Source organism: Rhinolophus sinicus, chromosome 3 (assembly GCF_057876585.1).
Source record: "Rhinolophus sinicus isolate RSI-liver-muscle chromosome 3, RSI-T2T, whole genome shotgun sequence".
In the NCBI taxonomy this organism is placed as follows: Eukaryota; Metazoa; Chordata; class Mammalia; order Chiroptera; family Rhinolophidae; genus Rhinolophus; species Rhinolophus sinicus.
In genome coordinates, this window is record NC_142503.1 from 198121493 (window position 1) to 198146880 (window position 25388).

General features: G+C 51.2%; 1 protein-coding gene across 7 annotated transcripts in view; it reads left to right on the forward strand.

The window, feature by feature from the left end:
- The window catches only part of LOC109455624 (WD repeat-containing protein 25), a 159357-nt gene that overhangs the window by 110460 nt on the left and 23509 nt on the right, over positions 1-25388 (forward strand). For all 7 annotated transcript variants that reach the window (XM_088797484.1, XM_088797485.1, XM_088797486.1 and 4 more), the window contains exon 4: positions 9017-9147. In XM_088797484.1, the coding sequence (XP_088653610.1) occupies positions 9017-9147 (131 nt within the window). The remainder of the gene's footprint in view (positions 1-9016; positions 9148-25388) is intronic.

Sequence of the window (25388 nt, forward strand, 5' to 3'; positions counted from 1 at the left end):
CTTAAATAAAATCCGCTCACAGATTAATTATTTGTGATGCTCCCGTTTCAGTCTGGAACCTTCTGAACAGAGTCTCTGGTGCATTTGGCTGAGGTGGCCACAGGGAAGGTCCCTGCTTTGTGAGTCAGCTATCCTGCATCCCAGAGTCCCTGGCGAGCTTGCGCACTTCCCAGCTGTCCTTGTTTCTCGCAGAATCCAGCCCCTCAGCCTCCGAGGTAAAGGAGATGGTCCTCTCCCCGGAGCCCCCAGGGCACCCTGTCCTCCTTCCTGTGCCAGGCAGCCCTCCCGTGGGTGCCCAGCCCACCCAGGACGTCCCAGTGCCCGGATGCGGGAGTGGGACAGGAGCATGGATGTGGCTCTTCCACCCACCGAGCTGGGTGTCCTCGGGACGGTCCTTCACCTCCGTTTCCTCATCTGTGAAAGGGGAGGACAGAGCCTGGCCGGGGGGTGGGGGTTGAGGGTGACAGCTGAGATAAGGTGTGCAGAGGTGCTCTGCAGAATGCCGGGTGCCCTGGTAGGCCCTCGGCAAAGGGTGTCCCTTCCCCTCCTCCCTCACTGCACCATGGGGCCCTTGAGAAGGTAGGAAACAAGACCTTGTTCCTGCTGACTGTCCAAAGAGCCCCAGTTGCTGGGCCATTTCCCCAAATGGGGCAGCTTTGGGGGCTCAGTTCCAAAAGCCCCCAGTGTTCCCCGGAGCCAGCTTGCAAGTGTGGCTCTTGGTTCCATGTGTGGGTCTGGGGACAGACTGGAGGAAGTCAGCAGCCTCTCCACGTCTCACTTCTCCATGACGAAATGGCCTGGTGGTGGAGTCGCAGCTTCCTCCTCGTGAGGGGATGGCACGTGCCCTTTATTTGGGGTGGGTGTCCCCCTCACTTGGACCCCACTGCTGCAGCCTCGCTGTTCCCAGCCCTTGGCTGGCTCCTCCTGCTCTGGGTGCCCCGTGTCTTTTAGTGGAGGGTCATGGTACATGGAAATGAGTGGCCAGCTGAGTCTGGACCCATAAATGACCACTTCCCTTGTTTTTCAAGAAGTGTCTTCTGGTGCCTCCCTAGCTTTTGCGTCATGATTAGGCCCCATCACAGAAATACTACAAGGAAATGGGAAGGCCATTTGGCCGCGTGCTCTCTGTGGGCCAGGCCTCGGGCCCTGTGGTCCTGGTTCCTGGCACTGCCTGGCCTGTATCAAGCTGAAATGAATAAATGGGTGTCAGACCCTTTGTTTATTATGTATTTAGTCTCCACACTAACCTGAGAGGGGAGTGTTTTTATCCCCATTTCATTGACCCAGATACTGAGGCTTAGAGCGTTTGGTGAGTTACTTGAGGCCGCACAGCCAGTGACAGGAGAGCTGGGATCCAGTTCCAGCCTGTGTGGCTGGCGGAGGCTTTGCCTGTTGGCACTTGGGAGTGGCGTGCCCTCACCACGTCTGTTTTCCTGTCGTGGACAAACAGTTTGCTTAAGCTGACTCCTGGGGCGCCCACTTGGCTCTCATCGGACAGCCGGCTCACCACCCGCAGAGGATCCCTCAGGCCTCGGGGAGGAAAGCGTGCCCAGATGGTCTTGACTGCTCCCTCTGATTAAGTGACCGGCTGAAGGATGCTTCCCCGCTATTGACAGCTGCTGCTCCAGTGGGAGAAATGTTAGCCCCGATGACTTTAGAACACTTAGCATAGGGCGGGTGAGAAATAGCCAGAGTATAACGCTGGTGCAGAGTGCTAGGGCCCACGGGGCTTCGGAGAAGGGGTCGCGGAAGGGGGTCCTTGTGGGCTAATGAGCCCTTAGAGGGGGGCTGTCCCCGCTGGGCCTCGGAGGAGGGGACTGGGCTTCTCCTTTCTCAGGCTTTCTAGCACCACGACTGAGTGTCCCCAGCACATCTCAGAGGCGTCCCTCAGGTGTCTGCGGAGACCAGGAGGCCGGTACGTAGCCAGTTTGGGCTGTGATGTGGCCTCCTGCAGCTGGCACACATGCAGAGCTCCTGATGGCACACACACAGTGTATGCGGTAGTCCTGGGGGTTTTGCCACTAGATCCAGACATGGAGGCTCCGAGGGGTTCTGTAACCCAGCGCGGTCAGAGTGGCTGCCCCCCTGCCTCCTGGCCCAGTGAGCAGCTGCCCACCCACCTTCCCACAGATGCCTCTGCCTTCCTCGTCATCTGCGGCTCCACTCCTCCCTCGCCTGCTCCTGCACTGGCGCCCCTTTTCTGGCCTCTTTTACCCTTGTCTGTTCTCCAAGGCCGTACCCTTCAGCTCTGGACCACGGTCCCTACTCACATGCAGCCCCTTCTCTGTCGCTCTGCAGCATCGTCCTCTCCCATCTCAACCTTGTTTTCTCCGCTCTTTCCATCCAGCTTCGGGGTGAGAAGCCGACCCTAGTTAGGGATGTTGTCACATGTTTTTAAACTTCAGTACAACATGCTGCCAGCCCGTATCTCATGCTGGAAAGTGCCCAGAGGGCACCCACACCTCCACAAGTGTCTGTCTCATCATCCTCGCCTAGCTAAGCTCGTGCCAGCCCTCTGGATAAATACAAGGTGGTTTTTAATCAGCAGCACTGTTTCATTCATCCCCATGATTGCACAGGGGTGGTGTCTTATCCCTGTGTGAGTTTAATAGTAATTGCATTGCGTTTGGCGCCCTTTGTAGGTAAGACGACCTGTGTCGACTGACGCTGGAGCCTAAACACGGTTATAACATGTGTGCTGTCCGATGGGTGACTCCTGAGTCCCAGAAAACCAGCTTAGGGCCAGCTTTTGGGACATACCTTGTTTGCAAGTTAAAAAGCCTTTTTTTTAACGTGGAAAATTCAGTCTTGTCCAGATAATTAAAAGCAGTAGCTAAACTTGATGTAAAGAAATCACCACAGCAACCACCATTATCTCTTGTTGCTGCTATTGTTGCTGCTGTAGCTATTGTCCATTGGGCCTGTCATTTGTCGGGAGCTTGCTATTTTACCTGCATTGTTTCTAATTCTCACAAGCTCTTAAGGTCAGTTTTATTTCCCCATTTTGCATATGGGATCCCACGGGTCTGAGGGCGTTGCTGGCTGATCCACAGGCCCCCCGCCGATCCATAGGGCACACTCAGGTGCTGGCCCGTCTGACTGTCGTCCGGACCCTTCCCAGGACTCGGCCCCATGTGCCAAGATGGCCCCTGTTTCTGACTCACAGAGTTTAATTTGAAAGTTAGTAAGCTCCTGTTCTCGTTAGCTTTGAGTCAGGATGGTTCAGTTTACAGCTGGCTGGATACTTCCCAGAGGATGAGTGTAATGATATTGATTTTAGCGAAATGAGTCACACGCCGGCTGTGGGAACACGAGCTCAGTCACCACAGCCAACAGCATCAGCTTTCCCTTGTCAGTGTCTGCCCTCCATGCTCATGAGTCTGGATGTGCACAAAGAGCTACGGAGAAGGAAAGGTCACGAAGAGCTTGAGGGCAGGCGACGCAGGTCAGAGAGCTGGGCTCGGGGTTAGACAGGTCCAGCCTCCACCCCAGCATGGCCGACTGCTGGGGCCCTGGATGAATCCTCACCTCTCTGGGCTTCCACTCATGTCCCCAGCTGTGAAATGGGTTAATCACACATACCAGATAGGGCTGTGTCATGACACGGGCAAGCCCCAGGCAGGGCTGGAGGTGACAGGCGCCATCTCCCTGGAGAGGAGGACATGGGACTTCCTTTCTTTTTATTGGTGACCATTCTGGGATTTCATCTGAACTGGGCTGGGGGCCGGACATGAGGACCCTCATGGGCCGGGAGCCCTGCATGTTGATAGGGTCCCCAGGGCAGGCGTCAGGGTGGACAAGCAGCGTTGTCCCGGCCATGTGTGCGGTCGCCTCTGGGGAGCTTGCTGTCTCCACCTGAGAAAGGAAGAGGGACACCTGTGAGGAGTTACCTGGCCACTGTTACCAGCCATCTTCTCCTAGCAAGATTGGCAGTAATAATAGTGTCAGGAGAACAAATGGAGTTTCTGCATTCCATTTTAAACATGTTTTTGCTTTAATGACAATGTATAGTTCATTCGTGTCCTTATTGAGTCAAGGAGGAAAAGAAATGATTTTTTCCTAAGTGCAAGAGGATCTGAACAGTTCTTATCCTGTGTGAGTTCATTAAGACAAGGTCAATAAAGCCAGTGATAGTGGATTAAATATTTTAAAACTCAGTTTCCTATAAGCAGCATATGGTGACTAATAGAATTTTCTATAACAGACATGTAAACAAGCAAGATAGTCTCCAGGTGAAAGGTTACACAGCAACTAACCATTGTGCTTAAAGTGCATCGCCCAAAGAGGGTGTGACAAACAAGCTCCTCGGTTTATGAACTGGTAGAGTGTGGGAACGAATCTGACAAGAAAGGACCTTCACTTCCAGTGTGGCTAATGTTCATGCTCAAGATGGCTTCTGATACATGTTTTCCAGCCTTTATCCATATCTCTTTAACAAAATGTAAAGGCCCCCCCATGGCATTGTGTGCTCACAGCCTCACGACAAAAACTCAGCGTCTTGAATCTCTCAAGGTTCCTGCTGTTCCAAACTCATATCCCTTGGCTTTAGCTTTTGATGTAACCAAGGGTGAACTCAATCATTTTGCGTTTACTTTTTTCAAACTATAATAGCTTTCTTTTGTTGTTTGCTGTCTGCCATGAATGCGTTATGTCCCCGAAAGCCTGTGTTCACATGGGCCTGCAACACAGCAGTGCAGGGACCTGCCCGAGGCCCCTCCACTAGAAGTGACAGAGCTGGGGTGGGACCCGGGTCCGTGGACTCTCAGCGCCTCTGCTGACCCCCTCCCACTGCTGAGAACACGCAGACGAGGGCGACTGGGATCCTGGTTTCTTACCCAGCAGAAGTTCCCCCTTGCTGTTGTCCATTAGCTATCTGGAAGCTTATTAAAAAATTTTAAAATCTTATGGTTTTGGACTCCTTTTAGCAAAGAAATACAGTAAAGTCCTCGTTATTATAAGTAAAAGTAGGAAAAAGATGTAAACTCTGGCTTGCCTTCTAACTGGAAAATTTTAGTACTTAAAAAACATAGATTCTCTCTCAATCCCTTCAGGGAGCTGAGGAAGAATAACATATTCAGAATAACATATTCTTTTTTTTTTTTTTTTTGAACCAGAAAAAGTTCAATCATCAATTTTTAGCAACTCAATTTCCACTTTTCTTCCCATCTTTTCTCCCATTATTGGCAAGACTGTATCACTGCAATTTTTGAAAACCATGATGAATTCACTGCCATTTCTGAAATAAGCATATGTTATATGCTATAGTCCAAGCAACAGGGAGCAAGTTTTTCCCAGGCAGATAGAGTTTGTTTTTCCTTTTGGATGTAAGGATTGGCGGTGAATTCCAAATGAGCAAGAAGTCGGCAGTGGGCACAGCCGTCGCTGTCAGAGGAAAGGCTTGGCCTGCCGGGGCCTCTCCGTGACGCGCTGCTACAGCAGCACCTGTGCGCCTTTCCCATCCCGGGGCGGATGGTGGGCCCCGCCCTCGGCCCCCAGAGTGGGCTCCCAACCACTCGGCTGGCGTGAGCATCCTGAGGCCTGCGCTGCAGGTAAAGGCCCATCCTGGGCTCTCCATGGTGCTGCTCCACGTCCCGGGTGCTCCACGTCCCGGGTGAGCATAGACCGATGGGGGGGCGGGGCAACCCTCTGCACAGCCTCCCTAGGATGGGGAGTTGCTCCGGGCGCCCCCTGCAGCGCATCTGGTGAGGAAGAGCTTGGGGTCCAGATGAGTTTCCGGAAAGGAAAAGACGAGGGAGCTCGAAGAATGCCAGGTTTCCAATTAGATTAATTCCCCAGGAAGCGATATTTTGTTTACTGGAGAGTGTTGCTTCTCTGTTGACCTACTGAGAGCAACTTAGCACCACAAGTCTGCTCATCTCCCTGGTGCCTTTTTAGAAGGATTCTTCATTTATTAAACAATATTACAACAATGTTAGTGTAATTTAAAAAGTGATTTTACAAACGCTGGAACAACTCATTTCATGTTGGTGAATCTCTTCCCAGTCAGTCTCTGTCCATATCAATCCCTATTTCATTCTCTTTTAATTTAAGAGCAGGTATCAAGACAAGCATTGTCCATCTTGCCATGAGCGCTGTTTCTGATGCCAGTTTTAAATGGCTTTTCAACATCTCACCAGGCGGAGAGTCATATTTGCCTTAACACTCCCCTTGGGTTGGAGAACTAGGCTGTTGTTCACAGTCCCTTCGCCGTTATGGGTGACACAACATGACGTGTCCAGCTCTTGACAGCATTGTGATGACATAAGATGACCAGGAAAATCTTTATGCGCTGCTTTTTGTTGCAAAATACTTAAGAAGCTTGTTGAGCTTAAAGAGGTATAAAGTTTTCATGTACAAAAAGTCAGGTGTTTCCAAAATTTTTTCTGAGGACAAGTGACTACCAATTGTCGGCCCCTAGAAGATATTAGAAAAAAAGTCAACACACTGAAGCATCCGTTAAGGTAAAGGTGACGCTTTAACAAAGTCAAGAGCGTAACTGCTTTCCAAAAAACCTGTTCTATGGAAAGCACATTTTGAAAACAGATGTTTTTAATTGTTTCCATCATTCTGTAATTTTTGTCACTAAACATGATTTAAATGTGTCACCTATTAAAAACTCTAATATCTGCACCCTTAACTTGGGAACAGTGTTTTTCTAATGTGCTTTAAAATCCTTTAAATGAAAATTTCAGTGGATTTTGAATGGGGTTGTTAAAAATACAAGCATGCCATAATCCCCTCTGATGGGTTGCAGGAGCCATTATTTGGCACCAGGGGAAATGGGGCTTTATGAGCTAAATGTTCCCATGATGCTTTGCAGCAGTGCTGGGTGGAAGCAGAAGGCTTGCTGCCAATACGGAGCCTCTTCCATCGGGGTCTGTGTGTCTCTGGGAGGGTCTTTGTGGCTCGGACAGACTCCAGTGAATAAACTGAAGCTGTAACTGGGCTACTTTCAAATCACCGAGTCACAAAACATTCCCTGTATTTGAAATAAATGGAAGCATAGGCAGCCCTGTTGCTCCCATTAAAAATATTGTAACTCGTTGAATGTAATGATTTCAAAGATGTTTGTTGACACTCTTAGTAAATGGCGGATTAAGATACATTTTTAAATATTGGTTATTTTCTCCTTGTCTCGTCCTTTAAAATATTCTGGATTTGGCATTTGTTGTGCTGTTCATGATGAATTGGTACACTGGATGCTCTGTAACTAACCAACATACACAGGTTGGCGATGTGTGCTTCTGGGTTTCTCACTGACGGGATGCGCTGTCAGACAAGTTCGGAGACCACAGATCTAGGCTAATTGGATTTATAAAGGCTACTGCTGAAACTGTCCAGGGTACCAAGCGATGGCTTTCGTGTCCTTGCCTAGCGAGCTGGTGGAGCACTAAACTAAGTGTGTGGGGCGTCCTGAATGCAGAGCAGGGCAGCCTCTAGGAAGTGCTTTCTGAATTGAATGAGCAGACGCGCTTCCGGGGTTCCTAAGAGGAAAAGATGCTTGGGGTCTTGGTGTTGCATTGGCTGCCTTTTAGGCACCAGCTTCCTGTGTCCCTAACTGCCCGCTGCATCAATCTGGTGTAGGAGTGAGGGGTGCGCCTCGTGAGGGGGGAGCCCTTGTCGGCCTCGCTGCGGGAAGCCCCTTCATGTTCCCTGTTGGCAAGGTGTACAGCAGGAGCTGTGCCTGTTGTGTGAGCAGGGACGTGGCCTGGTGGCCCAGCCCTGAGGACACACACACAGGAGCACTCAGATTCTTAGGGGCGACAGCGACTCCTACGGCCAGCTGGGTTACTCGCTGTAGTTTCACTGGGTTGAATTGGATGCAGAAGAACGACAGCCAGGGCTCTGGGACACGAGGCAGCACTGGCCGAGGAAAGAGCGCTGGCCTGCAGCCCCGAGTCGGACCCACTTACGTAGCTTCCGCTAAGAGATCCCAGTGACAGACCAGACAGTTTGCGCACCATATGTACGCATTGCCACAATCACACAAGTGATTGACAATAGTTCTATGACCGATATGTAAAGGGCGAGCCCTGTCTTGAGTCCTGTAGAACCAGTGAGACCCCCGATGGTCCGTCCCGGGGCTTGGGCCACTGTGATGTCACTCTCGTTTGTCACTCAAAGTATCATTCCACCCCCACCTGCCAGGCTCTGTAGCAAACCATTCATGGATTATTATAAGGGTGTGATTGCGAGGTGGTGATGCTAAAAAGAATCACTTTGGAGCATCCTAGTTTTGATCTTCAAACTCCCAGGTAAAGAGGTTACTTAATCTCCCAAGCTTTGGTTTTATCCAGTTGTAAAGTGGGTTTGGAGAGGTCATGTGGTTTAAATGAGTTGCTCCACGTAATGTTTATGGAGCACATAAAAAGTGGCATTCGTGGGGCGGATGGGTGGCTCTGTTGGTTAGAGCGTGAGCTCTGGGCAACAGGGCTGCCAGTTCGATTCCCACATGGGTCAGCGAGCTACACCCTCTGCAACTAGAATGTAGTCAATGAGCCGCCGCTCAGCTCCCGGGTGGCCAGATGGCTTAGTTGGTTGGAGCGCGTCCTCTCAACCACAAGGTTGCTGGTTCGACTCCCGCAAGGGATGGTGGGCTGTGCCCCCTGCAACTAACAACGGCAACTGCACCTGGAGCTGAGCTGTACCCTCCACAACTAAGATTGAAAGGACAACAACTTGACTTGGAAAAGTCCCGGAAGTACACACTGTTCCCCAATAAAGTCCTGTTCCCCTTCCCCAATAAAATTTTAAAAACAAAAAAGTGGCATTCATGAATCCAGCCATCTAGTTTAATCCAATCCTGGGTGTGGGAGTTCAGTTAATCAAAGGTGGGATTGCCCGGAGAGTGAGGTCAAAGTTGCTGCTGCCGTGTTGTGTTTCCAGAAAGTGTTCATTGGCCACTCGGGCCCAGGTTGGCTACGTCGACCTGTAGCTCCGTTCCAGGTGGCATCTTCATTTTAAGATATTTATTTTGTGATCTGAGTATTTCTAACCCTCTCTTTTTGTGTTGTAGGAACCCAGCTATTCAGTGGTCAGAGTGACTTTAGAGTCACTACGTTGAAATTTCATCCTAAAGACCACAGCCTGTTTGTGTGTGGAGGCTTCAGCTCTGAAATCAAAGCCTGGGATATAAGGACCGGCAAGGTAACACCCATCTTTCTCGCTTGGCCTTTCCTCAAGACAGCTGGCCTTGCCAATGAATGATTAGGGGCAGGCCAGCATCTCCATATAGGATCCTTCAGATGGAATCGTTACCACTTACTATGTAATCAGTGCTAAGCATAATTTTTAGATGTTTTGAAAAACACTTTTGAGTTGTTAAGACTATTAAAACATGACAGGTGCAATTCTGTACAGCATATTACTAGAAAGATTCACTGAGCATCTATTGTGTGCAAATGCTTCCAGATCATATAGACTGAACCATCCTTGGGTTACTCAAGGGGATAATGTGTGGGTACAGATAACTGTGCAGAGAAGAGGGGTGTGTGTGTGTGCAAGGGAGGGAGGGAAGGAGGGAGAGAGAGATTGTGTGTGAGAAAGGGAGTGGGGAGGGGGCCAGCATTCAGAGGTGTGACTGCTTTTAGCTTGGTGTGAGGAAGGCTTCTTAGAGGAGACCGTGTTCCTTTGGGGGCTTAAAGGCTGGTCACCATCAGTCCCACAAGAAGTGGCTTCTGCTCCCCGCCTTCACCGCAGCCTGTTGCTCCTGCTGCCAGCTTCATAAAAGGCAACTCCATCCTTCTAGTTGTTCAGGCCCAAACCATCAGAATCATCCATTTCTCTGCTCTTTCTGTCATCCCCCCCACAGCCACATCTGTCGTAACTCTGCTTTAAGCCATTTTTGTCTCTCGCCGGGATAAGTGCATCTCTTTCCCCGTTGCCCCTTGCAGTTTGTTCGCAACAACTGGAGGCCAGAGTGGTCTGTGACAGTGTAAGTCAGATGTGTCACTCCTCTGGTCAGAGCCGTCCAGGCTGCGACCTCATTCACAACGAAAGCCAAAGTCCCTACAATGGCCCACCAGGCCTACACGATCTTCCCTCCCTCTCTTCTCATGTCCAGCCCCACCGGCCTTGCCTTTCCTAGGACACACCAGGCCCGGTCTGCCTCAGGGCCTTTGCACTTGCTGCTCCTTCTGCCTGGAATGCTCTCCTCCCAGTATTCTACGAGAGGCTCGTTCCCTCCCTCCTACAGGGCTCTGCTCAAATGCCACCTCTCCAGTGAGGCCTTCCCTGACCACCATGCCAGCCACGACTTGGCACTCAGTAGTCTCCATTGCCAGCTCATTTCTCCCGTAGCATTTATCAGCAGCTGGCACCCTGTGGAGCCTACATGTTCATTTGTTTGCCTGTCTCCCTCCACTTGAACGTAAGATCCACCAGGGCAGGGATCTTTGTTTTGTTTGACGCTGACTTCTAGCTTCTAGAATAGTGCCCGGCACATGGCAGGCAGCCAGCACATCTTGGCTGACTGGATGAGTGAATGAAGGAAGAAGGCAGTCACACCAGTGTGTGAGTACAGCAGGGGGATGGGAAATGTGGGCAGGGACCAGTGACCGGCGCGACATGCTTGCGCATGGGCTCCGGGCAGTGGGACGGGCCCGGGCAGACAGGCTGCCAGGGCCACAAGTCTTGCTTTGGATCAGCAGAGGGGAGCCATTGGAGGTTTATGAGCTGGGAGTGCTGGGATCAGGGAGGGGTTCCTGGAAGGGTGGTGAGGAAGAGCCACAGGCTGACTGTGTCTGGGAGCTCAGTGAGTCCAGGACGGCTTGTTTTCAGGACCTGAGAAGCACTGCCCTGGTCTGAAGGCGGCGGCACAGAGCCGCTCGAGCCCTACAGAGTAGTTTATGATAAAACTCATGTTGACTTGACTCTGAAAAAAGAAGGTGCAGAGTGTCTGCGAGTTTTCTCCTCCCATTGTGCCTGCAGTGCCTAAAGGTTCTACCCGAAGACCCCCGCTCAGGGGCTCTGCCTGGACAGGTACAGCCCCCAAACCTGCACTGAGCAGAGGATGGCCCGCGTGGCCAGGAAGAGGGAGGTGAGACAGACAGCGCCTCCAAGGCCAGACTTGAAAAGTCTCAGGTTGGTGTTTCAGACCAGCCACGGCAAGAAAGGCGCTCTCCCAACAGGCTGTTGGAAGGAGCTGCTGGTATTTTGACGGGACCCAAACACATAGACAGTTTCTTTAAAGAGAATGAGACCTTTTATCCATAGATATCTTGCTTAAAATACTTCACAAGTCAGAGAGTTAGAGCACAGAGAGATGTACTCTTTTTTAAAATTTCACATTTTTCTTTTACAAAGAAACTCTTTTTACAAAAATACTTGGAAAAGAGAGAAAAGTGACCCATAAAGAAGTGGACACGGTGGAAGTAAAAAGCAACAACACTAAGACAGTTATATTTGGGATATAAATGCATGATAAGTGAAAGAAAACACTGGAAAGTGCTGTGTGAGTTGGAAACTCTTAGTTATGTGACCTCCTGATTCCCCAGAACCTGCTGAGGGCTACGTCCCTTAAAGATGCACTTCCAGCTTTTATCCTTAAAGACCTAACACATAAGAAATTACTCACTAAGGACGCCATCTGATTTAAGAGTTTGTTAAAAATACTGGATTTTCTCCTGGGGCTGATGCCAGCTGACGCGCTCTGAAAACGTGGGGAGAGAAGCCATTGGGAGCAGATGCTGCTGTGACTGGTGTTGGCATGTTTGCGAGTCTCTCCCAAGCTAGTAATGTGGGTCCAGGGATCTGTGCAGTATTTGTTTTTACTTCCTTCTCACCAACAATCTGACTGCCTCGCCCCCATGCTGGGTCACAGGGCTAGTTCCATTTACATCAGCCAGGCACAGGGGACAACTCTCTTTGTTGCTTCAGTTGTTTCCTCTAACAAGTGTTGCCCGAGTGTCTCATCTGGACTCAGCAGGAGGACCAGAGAGGAAAGGCACAGGCTCCCTGCCCCTGGGGCGCCCACCTGGGGCGGTTCTCGGCTGAGCCCGCTGGGCTCTGTCCCAGGTGCTGAACGCTCCAGCCCTCCCTGGCGAGCGTGCGCTCGTCCCCGGCTGAGCCGCTGGGCTTTTTCTCACCTCCATCAGGGACAGTGCTGGAAACTGCAGGTGGAAGCTGGAGGGACCAAACCTTAGCTTAAAATCAAGACAAGTGTCCCCTGTTAAATATAGCGCAGAGGCCTGTTTTGTCGTAAAAGTAACGTGGTCATGTGGGAAAAAAGAGGAACTAGAGGGAAATAGAGAGAAGGTGTCATGGAACCAGCCAAAGGTAAACATTAGTAACATTTTGATATTTTTCTTTCCTTGTTCTTTTCCCCTGTGTGTGTCTTCGAAAACCGTTTTTGGTTTTATTTTGTACTTTGCTTTTCTGAGAGCATTGTAAGGGTTTTTCTTTTTATCACAAATTCCTGTGGAATTTTTGGGACATCCCTTTGATGCAGTGTGTTTCACTGATTTGTTCCTTGCCTTATCCGTGGCACTCAAAGCAGTGTCTGACATAAGCAGGCACGTGATAAATATGGACTGAATGATCAGTCAGTTCCAAATGGTTTAGCTTAGTCAGCAGTTTCCCTACGTTGGACATTTAGGATATCCCCCCACACTCTTTTGCCATTTAAAATTAATAGATGTGAGGATGGAGATCAGGGGTCAACAAACTGCAGCCTGGGGCTAAATCTGGCCCACTGCCTGTTTTTATAAATAAAGTTTTATTGGAACACAGTCACACTCATTCACTGATGTATTGTCTATGGCTGCTTTCACACTACAGTGGCAGAATTGAGTAGTGGCAGCAGAGACCAAGTGGCTGCAAAGCCAGAAATATTTACAGCTTGGCAGACCCCTGCTATGGGTAGATCTGGCTGTGACATCTGTCACCCTGTTAATTGTTGGGACTAATCCTCCTGATCTGGCTGACAAGGTGGGTGCCCCTATTATGGGCATCCTTGAGGAAACCGTGTGCTCAGAGAATGCCTTTTCCAGAGAACTGTTCTTCAGTCAGCAGTGTCTGAGGCATTTCTTTGTCTTGTTATGACATCCAAACAGCTATCCAGGTCTATGTTACTATACATTCCTCTGTAAGACACGTATCTGTGCATCTAATGTTTTCCATATTGGGAGTTTATCCCCTTAAGCTTGGGTCCCAGAATTCAAATTGTTGGGTCAAAGCGAGTCAGCATTTTGAAGACAAGGGATAGGTTTCTGACGACGGAGCCGAGGCATGTGGGGCGAATGAGCCCCCTGGGAGCATGACTCAGGGCTGGGGTCTGAAAGAACAGTCTGAAGAGTACTTTTAGGCTACTTTGCAGTCCTACAATTGTATGATTCCTTAAGTTTAGCCAAATGATGACTGTTGGGATTCTGGACTTCTTTGGTCCAGCCCAATTCATTACAGCAAATGGGCTGCTTGGCGCCCCTTTCTTCTTCTCTTGTCGGCCTCTCTGCCTCATCACATCCCTCATTACTGCACAGCGCCTCACTTCATTTCCAGCGGGTCAGCAGGACATGTCCTGCCTGAGCCCACTGACCGTGCTATCTCTGAGCTGGCTTAGTGCTGCCAGTACAGAGTTCTCTGGCTCTTCTTCCTTGATCGTGGGTGTGGATTAGAACCTGAGGTGTCCATGATCTGACCTTCACGTCACTGTGGAGGTCCCTCCTCCAGAAGTCCCTCCTGGCCTCCAGTGCTACTGGCCTGAGCTATTGGGGACTTGGCCTCACATCCTCCCTCTACCACTTGCTCAGCTGGGGGATTTTAGGCAAATCCCGTTGCTAAGGCCTCTCTTAGTCATGTTTTTCCCATTGGTATAGAAAGGGGTGAATGAGGTTGTCTCTAAAGCCGGGCTTCTCAAACTCACCGATACACAGGACAGCACCTGGGGCTCTTGTTAAAATGCAGATTGTGTTTCAGCAGGTCTGGGGTGGGGATGGTGTCTCAGTCAGCTCAGGCTGCTAAACAGCTACCACAGACTGGCGGCTTAAAGAACAGAAATTTATTTCTCACAGTTCTGGAAGCTGGAAGTCCAAGATCAAGGTGCCAGCAGGGTTGGGTTCTGGTGAGGGCTCTCTTCCTGGCTTGCAGATGGCTGCCTCCTGGCTCTGTCCTCATGTGGCAGGGACGGAGCGCTCTGGTCCCTTCATCCCATCATGGGGCCTCCACCCTCATGACCTCATCTATTGGAGGTTAGGGCTTCAACATTTGCATGTGGGGGGACACAAATATCCACTCCTCCATGTCTGCTAAGCTCCCAGGACATGCAGAGGCCGTTGGCCCCTGGACCACACTTTGAGAAGCCCGGGCCCAGAGGGCTTGTGACATAGAGGGCCCATGTTTCTCTCCTGTGAGTGCCCTCAGCTTTGTCCTCCACTGGCCTGTACCACCTGTGACCCACCTTAGTGACGGCTCCTGGCTTCACGTGACCATGAGCTCCTTCATCCTACAGCTGTTCATTTGCAATCACCTGTGTGTGGGGCTGAGTCGAGTCACGCCTGCACCCCAGCACCCCACACAAGGCCTGGGCCAGAGCAGGTACTCGGGATAACCTGGAGTGACCAGATGGGGTCAGCTTCCTCACTCCTGGGTTGGAGCTCTGCATGGCGACCCACCTGCTCACAGTGTGGCAGTGGCCACCCTAGGTGTCTGCAGGGGGCGTGGCCCTCCGACAGATGGGATGTAAAGGCTAGCTGCACCTCAGCAGCAACTGGTCGTTCTAGAGTTGTGGACAGAGGACTTGGGAGATCTGTGTCAGATACGGTGTGGTGTGCGGGTCCTGACACCGCAGTTCTGCGCTCTCGTGTTCCCCGTCATTGGTAGGTGACAGAGCTGCTAGCCACACTCATTTCCAGACACACTCATTTCCAGCCGCACCGGGTGCTGGCTCTGTGGCCAGCGTGGAGCTGTAGAGTTGCACAAGTGGAAGATGTGGGCACACCAGCACTGTGGGAAACGCTCAAGGTAGTTACTTTAAAGTTACTTTCAGATGACTGTGTAGCTTGAGCCAATTTAGGATAAGAAATAAAAGTAAGTTTCCCTCTCATATCATGAGTCAAATTTGTAGAATAACTCCTACAGAGGCTTAGGAATCATATCACATATTTAGTGAATCACCCGTTTTGCAAGACTAAATTATGGAGCCCCAACTTCAGCAAACACCTCTCAGTTGAGCAGACTGAGCACTGGAGATTGGAGCAGCTCTGGAAAATCTAGGCCATGTAGCCCCAGGCTGGGAGCTCGGCCTCTGCCCCAGTTCCTCCTGCCTTCTGTGGGTGACTGGCCAGCGAGTCTTCCATGTACAGCTCTGCTCTGCTCCAAGAAGAGAGGTGGAGATGCACTCAGGCCCCCATCCTCTCTGGGGTCAATTCTCACCATAAAACCGGCTGGGACAGGCCAGCTCACTTTTGATCCGGTGTTGGTTTGACACGATCATCGGTATTTCCTGCTTGTGCTACATCTTCCCTCCCTTCCATCCTTCCTTCCTCTCGCCTTCCCTCCCGCTCTGCTTTCTCTTTCCTCCCTCCCTTCCTTCTTTCCCTCCCTCCTTCCCTCCTCGCTTCCTCCCTCCCTCCCTTTCTCTTTCCTTCTTTCCTCCTTCCCTCTCTCCTTTTCTCTCTCTTTCCTTCCTTCCTTCCTTCCTTCCTTCCTTCCTTCCTTCCTTCCTTCCTCCCTCCCTCCCTCCCTCCCTCCCTCCCTCCCTCCCTCCCTGCCTCCCTACTTCCTTCCCATCTTGACTTCCAGATCTTGAGTTAATTTCCTGACCTCCTTTTGGACCCCTACAGCTGTGTCCCTGCAGATGTGTCCTAACATGAAGTTGATAATTGGGGGAGACCTCACTGCCCCTCCGACTGCTCGAATTCTCATCTTGACTCCTGTTGTCACAGCCCCTCAAGGTGCTTTCCCAGCAGAATGTAAACTGCCTGAAGTTGGGAATTTGCCCGATTTGCTGCCATACCCCCAGTGCCTGCCAGGTGTGGGGGGTTGGGACTGTTGCAGAATGACTGACAACCCTAATCAAGACCGATTTCTGCAATCCCAAGTAATGGACTCACCCGCTGAAGCAGAACCTGAGCTACTGTGATTCATTTGTCATCTCACGGCCTGCTGTGAACGGGAGTGATGCCAGCTGGGAAAGCATGGGTGGTTGCTGCCTGCACTGGTGGTCTTAGCACAGTGGTCAGGAGCACTTGGGGTGCTGTGTGGAGGCGGCCCAGGCATTGGAGTTTTTGAACCCCTCAGGTGATTCTAATGTATAGACAGAGTTAGGGGCCACGCTTTGGGTGACTCGGTGAGACTCCTGAGTGGTGTCTTGCAGGATTTCTGCCTGTGTGGGTGAGGGCGTCCTGAAATTTGCATTCCCGAGATGCTCGCTGTCTGGAAGGCTCGGTGCTTTCGCTCTGCGGCTCTCAGTGCCATCAGTTTTCGTGGCATGGTAGGCAGGTTGCTTATTTGCCCTAATGAGGTTTTGATTACTTTCCATTTGTCTTTTTCATCGGCTTTATATTAAAAAAGCTTTTTATTTGGACTCTATGTACTTTCTGCAGTTCTAAGTTTTGCCTCAAACCAAACTTCTATGCGAATGACAGCAGGAAACTGCCGGAGGCAGAGAGATGGGGAAGGACGCCAGGAAGCCTGGTGCAGACAGGAGCGTGGCTACCACACTCTGTGTGACTTCGGGGGGCTGCTTGTCTTTCCTGGGCTCCCACTGCCCCGACAGCCAAGTGACACTAGGGCTGAGTGCCCTCAAGTCCCTGCTGACGATCAGTAAGTACGGATCCAGGTGGCATGTACTGGGCACCCACCACCTGCTGGGCTCTGTACCAAGCACTCTACATGTCACAGCTCATACTGCACGTGCTACCGCCACCGCATTCCACTGGCGGGAACCTCGCGTTTCTGAACCTCGGGGATGGTTCAGAAAGGTTCTAGCTACTAGCACATGGCCGGTTGGTAGTGGGGTAAGACTTGAACTCGGGGGCTTGACTCCCGCGCTCCTGCAGGTCCTCAGCGTGGCTGAAGCTTCAGTCTTGGGTGTAAATAAGGCTTTGCCTGTGAGTGCTGTGTTTTGGTCTCCGGGAAGCTGGCATGGCCAGCCCTTGAGTTCAGGTGTTCACCCAGCCCTGCAGTGTTCTGCTCAGTGCCTGGTGTCAGGGACCCAGCTGTGAACGGGACACTGAGGGTCCTGCAGCCTCAGGCCTGAAATCATAACCCCAGCACCTCTGTGAGGGCAGCTTTTCTGCCCCCACGATGTAGGCGAGGAGACCAAATCTGAAAGGTCCAGCTCTCAGTGCAGCCGTGGGCAGCCACTGTGGGCTTGCATCAGAACCCAGGTCTTTTTCTACGTTCTCCCTCTCCCTATCACAGGAAGAGGACACATGGCATTTATGGATGTCACGAACATTTTCTGAGCCACCACCAGACACCAGCATTGTCCCAGGGCACGGGGTGACCAAATCTGGTTAGGCAACCTTGGCCTCTAGGAGCCGGGCCGTAAGGAGGGGCCGCGGAAGCCCACTGCGCATGCACGTTTCTGTGATGTCTGATGAATCTGTGGGCCTCACGGTTGCTTCACAGGCATCTGGGAGACCATGTGTGTCTCCTGGGTCTTCCAAAATCCTGGGCAGAGCTAGGAAAGTGGTTCCTGGGATCTAGGACCCGAGACCTGCTGCCCAGCCCAAGCCCTCTTTGCAGCCCTGCTCGGCAGCACCTTCTTGGGGCAGGTAAACAGACTCCTGTTGGAAACCTGGTATGTGAGCCCCCAGCTGGCACCGGGTTTGAGAAAGCGGGGTACTCAGAGGGCACTGTCCCAAGACTTTCCTTAACACCCCATTTGATAGCTTCACTTAAAAATGCAGTAGGAGGTATCAGAAAACATAAAGCAGACTCTGGACCTGGAATGGTTACGTAAATATTTATATAATGCTAATCTGAGTCCTTTGTAATTCCTTTTGCCGTGAACATAAGTTATGTTACACTGAACACCTCTCCTTGAGATTTTTTAAAATTTAATTTTTTTGTTGAAATTGATTTACATTTTTACTTGAAAACTTATTTTAGTTTGCCGTAACTAATAGTATTAAAATATCTTTGGATTTGATGCCCTGGTTATTTTTGGTCTTAAAATACTTTAAACACTTAATTTTTTTTTTTGGTAAATTGAGATATAATGCATATAACGCACAATGCACTCCTTTAAAGTATACAATTCATTAGTTTTTAGTGGATTTAGTGTTATTCGACCATCATCACAGTCAATCTAGAACATTTTCATCACCTCAAAAAGAACCCTTGTGCCCATTAGAAGTCACCCCAATACCACCCCCCACCACACACACACACACACACACACACACACACACACACACACACACCTCCCCCCGCCCCCGGCAACTACTAATCTACTTCCTGACTCCATGGCTTTGCCTATTCTGGACATTCTATATGAATGGAATCATACAATACGGGGTGTTTCGTGACTGGCTTCTGTCACTGAGCACAGTGTTTTCAAGGTGCATCCACACCGTAGCACGTGTCAGTATTTTGTTCCTTTTGATACCTGAATAACATTCCATTGTGTGGCCGCGTTTTGTTTATCCGTTCTCCAGTTGACGGACGTTTGTGTTGTTTCTATGTTTGGCTGTTATGAAGAGGGCTTCTATGAACATTCGTGTACAAGTTTCTGTGTAGACAGATGTTTTCATCTGTCTCAGGCTCTGCCTGGGAGTGAAATTGCTGTGGCAGCTCAATGGGGAACCTGTTGAGAAACCCGACTGTGGCTGCGCCATTCTCTGTGCCCACCAGCAGGGGGCGGGGTTGCGGCCTCCGCGTGTCCTCACCAACACTCGGGATCTGTCTTTTTGCTAATCCCATCCCAGGGTATGAAGTGGCATTGCCGTGGATTGAAGTGGGTTTGAAGTGGTCTTCTTCAGGTTTCGTACAGGACTCTTCAGAGTGATTATTTCTTCATGAACGAGCTTTGGTGGTTTGTTTCCCTCAAAGAAGTGGTTCATTTCATCTAAGTTATCAAATTTACCTGTATAACCTTGTCCATAATAGTCCTTTAATAATATGCTTTTGATATTTTTAGGTTCTCTGTCCTTCTTTCCTGGTAATATTTGTGTCTTCTTTTTTTTTTTCCTTAGTGTGGCTAGAGATTTATCAATCTTACTGATCATTTCAGTAAAACATTGATTTTCTCCAATGTTTTTCTATTTTCAACTTCGTTAATTTCTGCTCTCATTGTTTATTTTTGACTGCTTGCGCTGAGTTTAATTTGCTCTTCTTTTTCTAATTTCTTAAGGTGGCAAGTTAGCTCATTGATTTGAAATCTTTTTTAATATAAACATTTTAATTTGATACATTTTTCTCTAAGCTTGCGTCCTAGCTCGTGTCCCACAAATATTGATACGCTGTATTTAAATTTTCATTCAATTCAACGTTTGTGGGTTTTTTTTAAGGAGGGTGCAGCTCACAGTAGCCCATGCGGGGATCGAACCGGCAACCTTGGTGTTATGAGCATTGCACTCTAACCAAGTGAGCCATCCGGCCGCCCCTGTTTTTTCAGTTATTGACAGTGTTGGAGTCTCCAACTATAATTGCAGATTTGTGTATTTCTCTGTTCAGTTCTATCATTATTTTGCTTTATGTGTTTGGAAGCTGCCACCACAGTTTCATGGGGGCCTGCTCTCGGGTCAAAGCTGTTAGAGAAAATAAGAAAAAGGAAAAACAGAAAAAGAGAAGCAAATAGCAGCTTACCTCTGTGCCGGTCACTTCTCCCAGTACTGACCTCTTTCCCCAGCCAATCTGCTTTTGTCCACTTTCAGAGTTCTTGGGGAATTGCTTTTTGTTCTGTCCAGAGTTTCAGTTGTGATCGGGGGCGGGGGGCAGGGGGAGAGGCTGTAGTGGGCCCAGGTGGATTCTGAGCATATTTTTTCCTTGACCTTCAATTTCCCCTCTTCTCCTGGCCAGGTGCCCCCATCCTACGGGTCTCCACTGGTGTCTCCTCTCCAGAGCTTTGCCTTGAGTCCCACTGGATTGGTGTCCCCTTCCCTCCCTCAATCTTGGTTTTAGCTGCCTGGCAAGTATCATCTCCCCACTGGGATGTGAGCTGCGTGGCGGCTGTGGGAACAATGGTCTTCTCCACCCTGGCGCTCCCGGACCTTTTTGAGGCCACCCTGGGATCAGTGGCTCAGCCAGTGTTTCCTTCTTTTGTTTGTTCGTTTGTTTTATTTCTTTTCCATTTTTTAAATTAGTTTCAGGTGTACACAACAACATAATGATTAGACATTTACAGCCCGCACAAAGTGATAGCCCCCCCAAGTCTACTACCCCTCTGACATCATATACAGCTGTTACTGTGCCATTGACTCTATTCCCTATGCTGTACTTTACATCATGTATATAATTATAGTTGACATTCAGGATTGTTTTATGTCAGCGTCAGGTGCACAGCGCAGTGGTCAGGCATCTACACACTCTATGAAGTGATCCCCCCATAAGTCCAGTGCCCGTCTGACACCCTATATAGTCTTTACAGCATTGCTGATTATACCCCCCGCACTGTAATTCACATCCCCGTGACTACTGTGTTTGGTCAGTGTTTCTTGAATAAATGGTCGTACCAACCTCCGTGAACTGGCAGTGTAACTCGGGAGAGATTTTACGGCTCTAGGAACGTTTGTACAACCCAAATTTGGGCCCCATATAGCTCCCCAGTTGTAGGGTGGCGTTAACGTGTGGCTGTTGTGTGTACCCTGTCAGTGGGCAGACTCCTGGCAGCCACGCCCGTTCCTAAGTGCCCTGAAGGAAGACCGCCTGGCTCTTGCTTGCAGGTCTGGCACGGACGTGAGAAAGGTGATGGGATGTGCCGAGAAGAAATGGCGCCGTGCAGCCTGTAATCAGCCGAGTGGCCCCTCATTACACTGTGTTCAGAGAGGAAATGAGGGTGAGAGAAGTCTCTCCTTGCCCTCTGCATGCTCTTCTTACATCAAGCAAATTTCTCAGTTTTTAATTACAGTCATTCACGTAAAACTTTTTTTGAAAACAGGCCTGGTTGTCTGGCTCACCCATTCATTTATTCATTGAACATTTGCTGAGCACCTGCCACGTGTAGGACTTCTTCCTAATTTGCAGAATTCAAGGAAACGACTTGTTTCTGACCAAGCCAGAAACCGTGGAGGCAGCTTTAGCATCGGCCTCCCGTCACCGCCCCGGTCCTCGGTGCTTTCCACTCCTGTGGCCAACAAGCAGGTTGTACAGTTGTGTGTTGCACCCAGGCACCTGGCTGAGGCTGGCTGGGGCTGGAATCCAGGTCACGCTCCACTGGCTGGTCAAGCCTTGCCCCTGGCATGGGGTGGTCTCCACCTGAACAAGTGTCTTTTTCTAAAATACGCCGGGGGCCATGTGGGCCCCACCCCGCCCCTTCTGTCTCTACTCAGCTTGATGAGATTCACGCCCTCTCCTTCCCACACCTCTCCCAGGTCTGCTCCTCACCCTCTCCCCCGGGCACACCGGTGCTGCCCTGAGCCTGCCCGAGCCCTCCCCACAGCCACTACCTCTGGACTGGGCGGGGACGGCACGGGCGGAGGACATCACACCTTTCCAGACTTGTCTGCCATGAGTGGCTACTACTCTGAAGAAAAACAAAGTAGATAAATTACTTTCCAAGGGAGGCAGAGGAAGAGGAGTTTGCAGAGGAACAGCCAGAGACCTTGGGAGGCGAGCTGGGTCCGGGGCTGAGAGAGGGCGGGGGGAGGGCTGTTTGCCCGGGGAAGGTGGGTCCCCGGTGACATAAAAGGGTGTCGGAGGCCTGAGGACACAAGTGCACGTGTGGTGACAGCTTGTTCCCGAGACATTCGTTCTGATTACATGAGTAATCTGTGCTCTCTGGAGGCTGCTTGGAGGGACAGTGGGAACTGTGGTGAGGAAGATAGCCGCTCAGTTTCAACCCGGCCATAACCACCGCTGGCAGTTTGTATCCTGCCTTCCAGTTGTTTATGCTTATATTTACATTTTTATATAATTTTCCCCCAACGTTCTATTATAGCATTAGTGTTTCCCATAGTGTTAAAAAGTTTTGGGTGATATAATTTTTAATAATTACCCAATATACTATAATGTACTTAACCATTTTCTCTAATTGGCTATTTATCATATTTCCAGTGTTTCCTTTATTACAACACTAAGGCAAACATCTCTGTGCATAAATTCCTAGATGCAGAATTGATGAAGGCATATGCAAGGTTTTCGGGCAGATACCTCTGCCCACGTCCTTCTGGAAGGGGACACCAACTCTCCCTGGAGAAGGGGGCTGGGTGTTAGTTGCTTGTGTCCAGCATAGGTGAGGCTTATGCACGCTCACCACCTCGGGGGAAGACCTGAAGAGAGAGGGTGGGACTGGAGAAAGGGCCCCCTCCTCAAGCTGGAAGGACATGGACCTGGTGCCAGGGCAGCCAAGCCAGGGAGACCTGCTTCCTTCCAGCCCCGTCTTGGCCATGGACTAGGTCTCAGTGCAAAGTCCATTGCGCCCTGGTCCCCCTTCCCTCAGCCCAGCCCCGCAGCCATCGGGCATCAGGCGGGCAGACAGCGTGGATCGTGTGCCGGATGGACACAGAATTCAGGGTTTGGAGTCATGTGGGATGGAAGGATTGGAAATGGATAGTTGATAGGGTGGCAGAGATGTCCTTGGGATTCTGGGGGAGGGGCCTAAACTCCCTAAGTAGAGGACAAGCATTGGGAAATGCGGTCTCCACTGGGGGGAGTGGGTGATTCTGAGGGTAGGACCAGGAGGGACCTCTCAGGACAGGTGCCGCTTCCTCTCAGGGAGGGGTCCCTGGGCCCCAAGTGTCAGCATAGCTCTGTCAGTCTGGGACTCCCTCATCCATCTCCCCTAAATGCATCTGTTTGCAAGCCGTAATGAAGCAGAATGTGTGTCCCTGTCACCACACAAGGCACCACACAATAGTAGCGAAGCAGAACGTGTGTTCCTGTCACCACACAAGGCAGGCAGCAGGGGTGCTTGTCCACAGGTGAGAGCCAAGGACACACAGTGGCCTGCCCTCAGCTCCCCCAGTGGCAGGTGCTAGGCCCTGGCTCCGGGTCCAGTGCTCTCACCCTGTCCTTGGTGCTGCCCGGCTCCACCCAGAGGATCCCTGCGACCCAGCCGCTGTGCTCTGGGCAGATGCCACAGCCCCCTGCTTCCCTTCACCCATCACCCCCCTCTGATGAGGCGAGTCAGCTCCCTGGCCTCAGTGGTGCTCATGGGAGAGTGGACACAGGAGGCCCCAGGGTGGGGGTGGTTCCCTCACTGGCCCCTCTGCCCAGCTGCAGCTCTGCATGGTTCTGAGTATGTTGGGCCCTGGGTGAGGCTGTGCCCCTCCTCTCCTGACCAGGGACCGGCTGCCCAGGGCACAGGCCAGCTCGTCTCTGTTAGTCCTCCCAGTGGCCCGAGGCGGGTGAGATCTATCCCGGCTTTGGAGGGTGGAAAACGGGTGGGGTGATGGTCAGATGGGGGCGTGCTGGGCATGGGCCTTCCCCATGGCCCAGCTGTAGGCCAGCGCACTGTGAAGTGGCCTTCACTGGTCCTGTGTCATCATAGAGGCAGACCCCTCCCCTCGGCATCCTGGTTACAGTTGCTGGGCAGGGCCTGGCCCCACACCCACCTTTCTTCTGTCCAGAGTAGTCCTGAGCCTCTGTGCTTTGCCCCCACCCCTTAAATTGCTTCTCGAGGGTTGGGGTCCTGGGAGAAGGTGCCCCAATGCTCTGCACAACACAGGGCCGGTGACCGCAGACCAGGCTGCCCTGGAGGGTGGCTGCGCTGTCAGAACCCGATTTTGTTCCTGGCTCCATTGTAAAGTGAGGAAAACCAATTTTTCACTTGAGAGGATCAGCTACATAGATACACGTGTAATTGACTGTTTCTGCTTTTTGTCCTTCCCCGCGCGTTCTGTATCTGTAATTTAAAATTTCACAGTCTCCGACATGACGGCTTCTCTGTGGGTATGTTCAGATTTGTTTGGGATTCAGCAAGCACTAATTCAGCAGCTACTCTCTGCCTCTGGCTGGGCAGCCTGCGGAATACGCAGGGAGGGCCCGACTCCCGTGTTGGTTGTGGATTGGGTGTCACGCCGGCTCTGCCTCCAGCCAGCTGTGTGACCCTGGGTGGCCCACTCCACCTCGCTGAGCCCATCGGACAGTGGGGCTGCTAATCCTGACACCCCAAGGTCGTGAGGATTAAGTGAGGTGGCATGTGGAGCACCTAGCAAGGCGCATGGCACACAGTAGGTGCTCAGTGAATGCTCCCTGCCATCTTGATGTTCTCGGGTGACCATCACCATGCGCCCTCCACGAGCTCGTGGTAATTGGCGATCAGGAGCTGTCTTCGGTGTTGCTAAAAGCTGAGCTGAGACCGTACCATTGCCCCAGCCACGCAGGACGCCTGACCAAAATGTCAAGTGTCTGCTTTCGGCTAAAGATCTTCTAACCCAGTGTGGTAACACAGGTCTGCCCAGGCTGATCAGAGGCTTGGGTACACATCCCTGTGTCAGTGATTCCTTTTTAAAAGAGAGGAATGAATTAAGTTTTCCTGATAAGCATGGATGCTCAGAATGTAGGGTCAGAACTGAAAGTGGGACCTTAGGAGATACCACAGTGGGGACCCTAGTCCCAGGCACCCCAGGGGCCTCAGGAGCCCCAGGAGCTGTCAGAGTTCTGTCATTCCCAGGAAACTGACCAGTAAATACTCTCCGAGACAGAGGAAAGTGGCAACGCAGGACTTGTCCAGGGGTGGGGGGTGGGGGTGGGGGAGGGTCTCCTGGATTCCCTGGGGGCTCCTGGAGAGTGAGGCACTGTTGGCTACTTCTATCCACGTGTCCCCTCCATGCCTCGCTTTCCCCAGGCCCAAGGCCCATGGCCTGCCCCCCACCCCCCGGCCAGCTCTTGGGGCTGCATTGTGGAGATCACCCTCAGGAAGGCTGTCCTTGGGGTGTGAGCCCCAGGCCATTCCGGGAGGTCCAGGGAGAGAGACCCCTTGGCTGGGCTGGCCCTCGCCCTCCCACACAGCTCCGACAGATGGCACCATCCTTTCCAAGTTTTCTGAGGACAATTTCACAAACCTCCCCTCTGTTCCCCCACACCCCTGGGGAAAAGGCCAGAGTGGCCCTTGTGAGTCCCCCACATTCAGTAGCCCCATTCTCTGGGCCTCAGTTTCCCCATGTGTCAGGAAGGGGCTGAACTCCGTGTATGGAGGAGATCCCGGGGTTACCTGGGAAAGGCTGAGCGGAGGCCTCATGCTGAGTAGTCTGCTCCCTGTCCTGGAGCTTCTTGGTTGAGATTGGCTCATCAGGGGGTCCTACAAACACTGTTGAATACCTGCAGGGTGGCGAGCAGCCGTA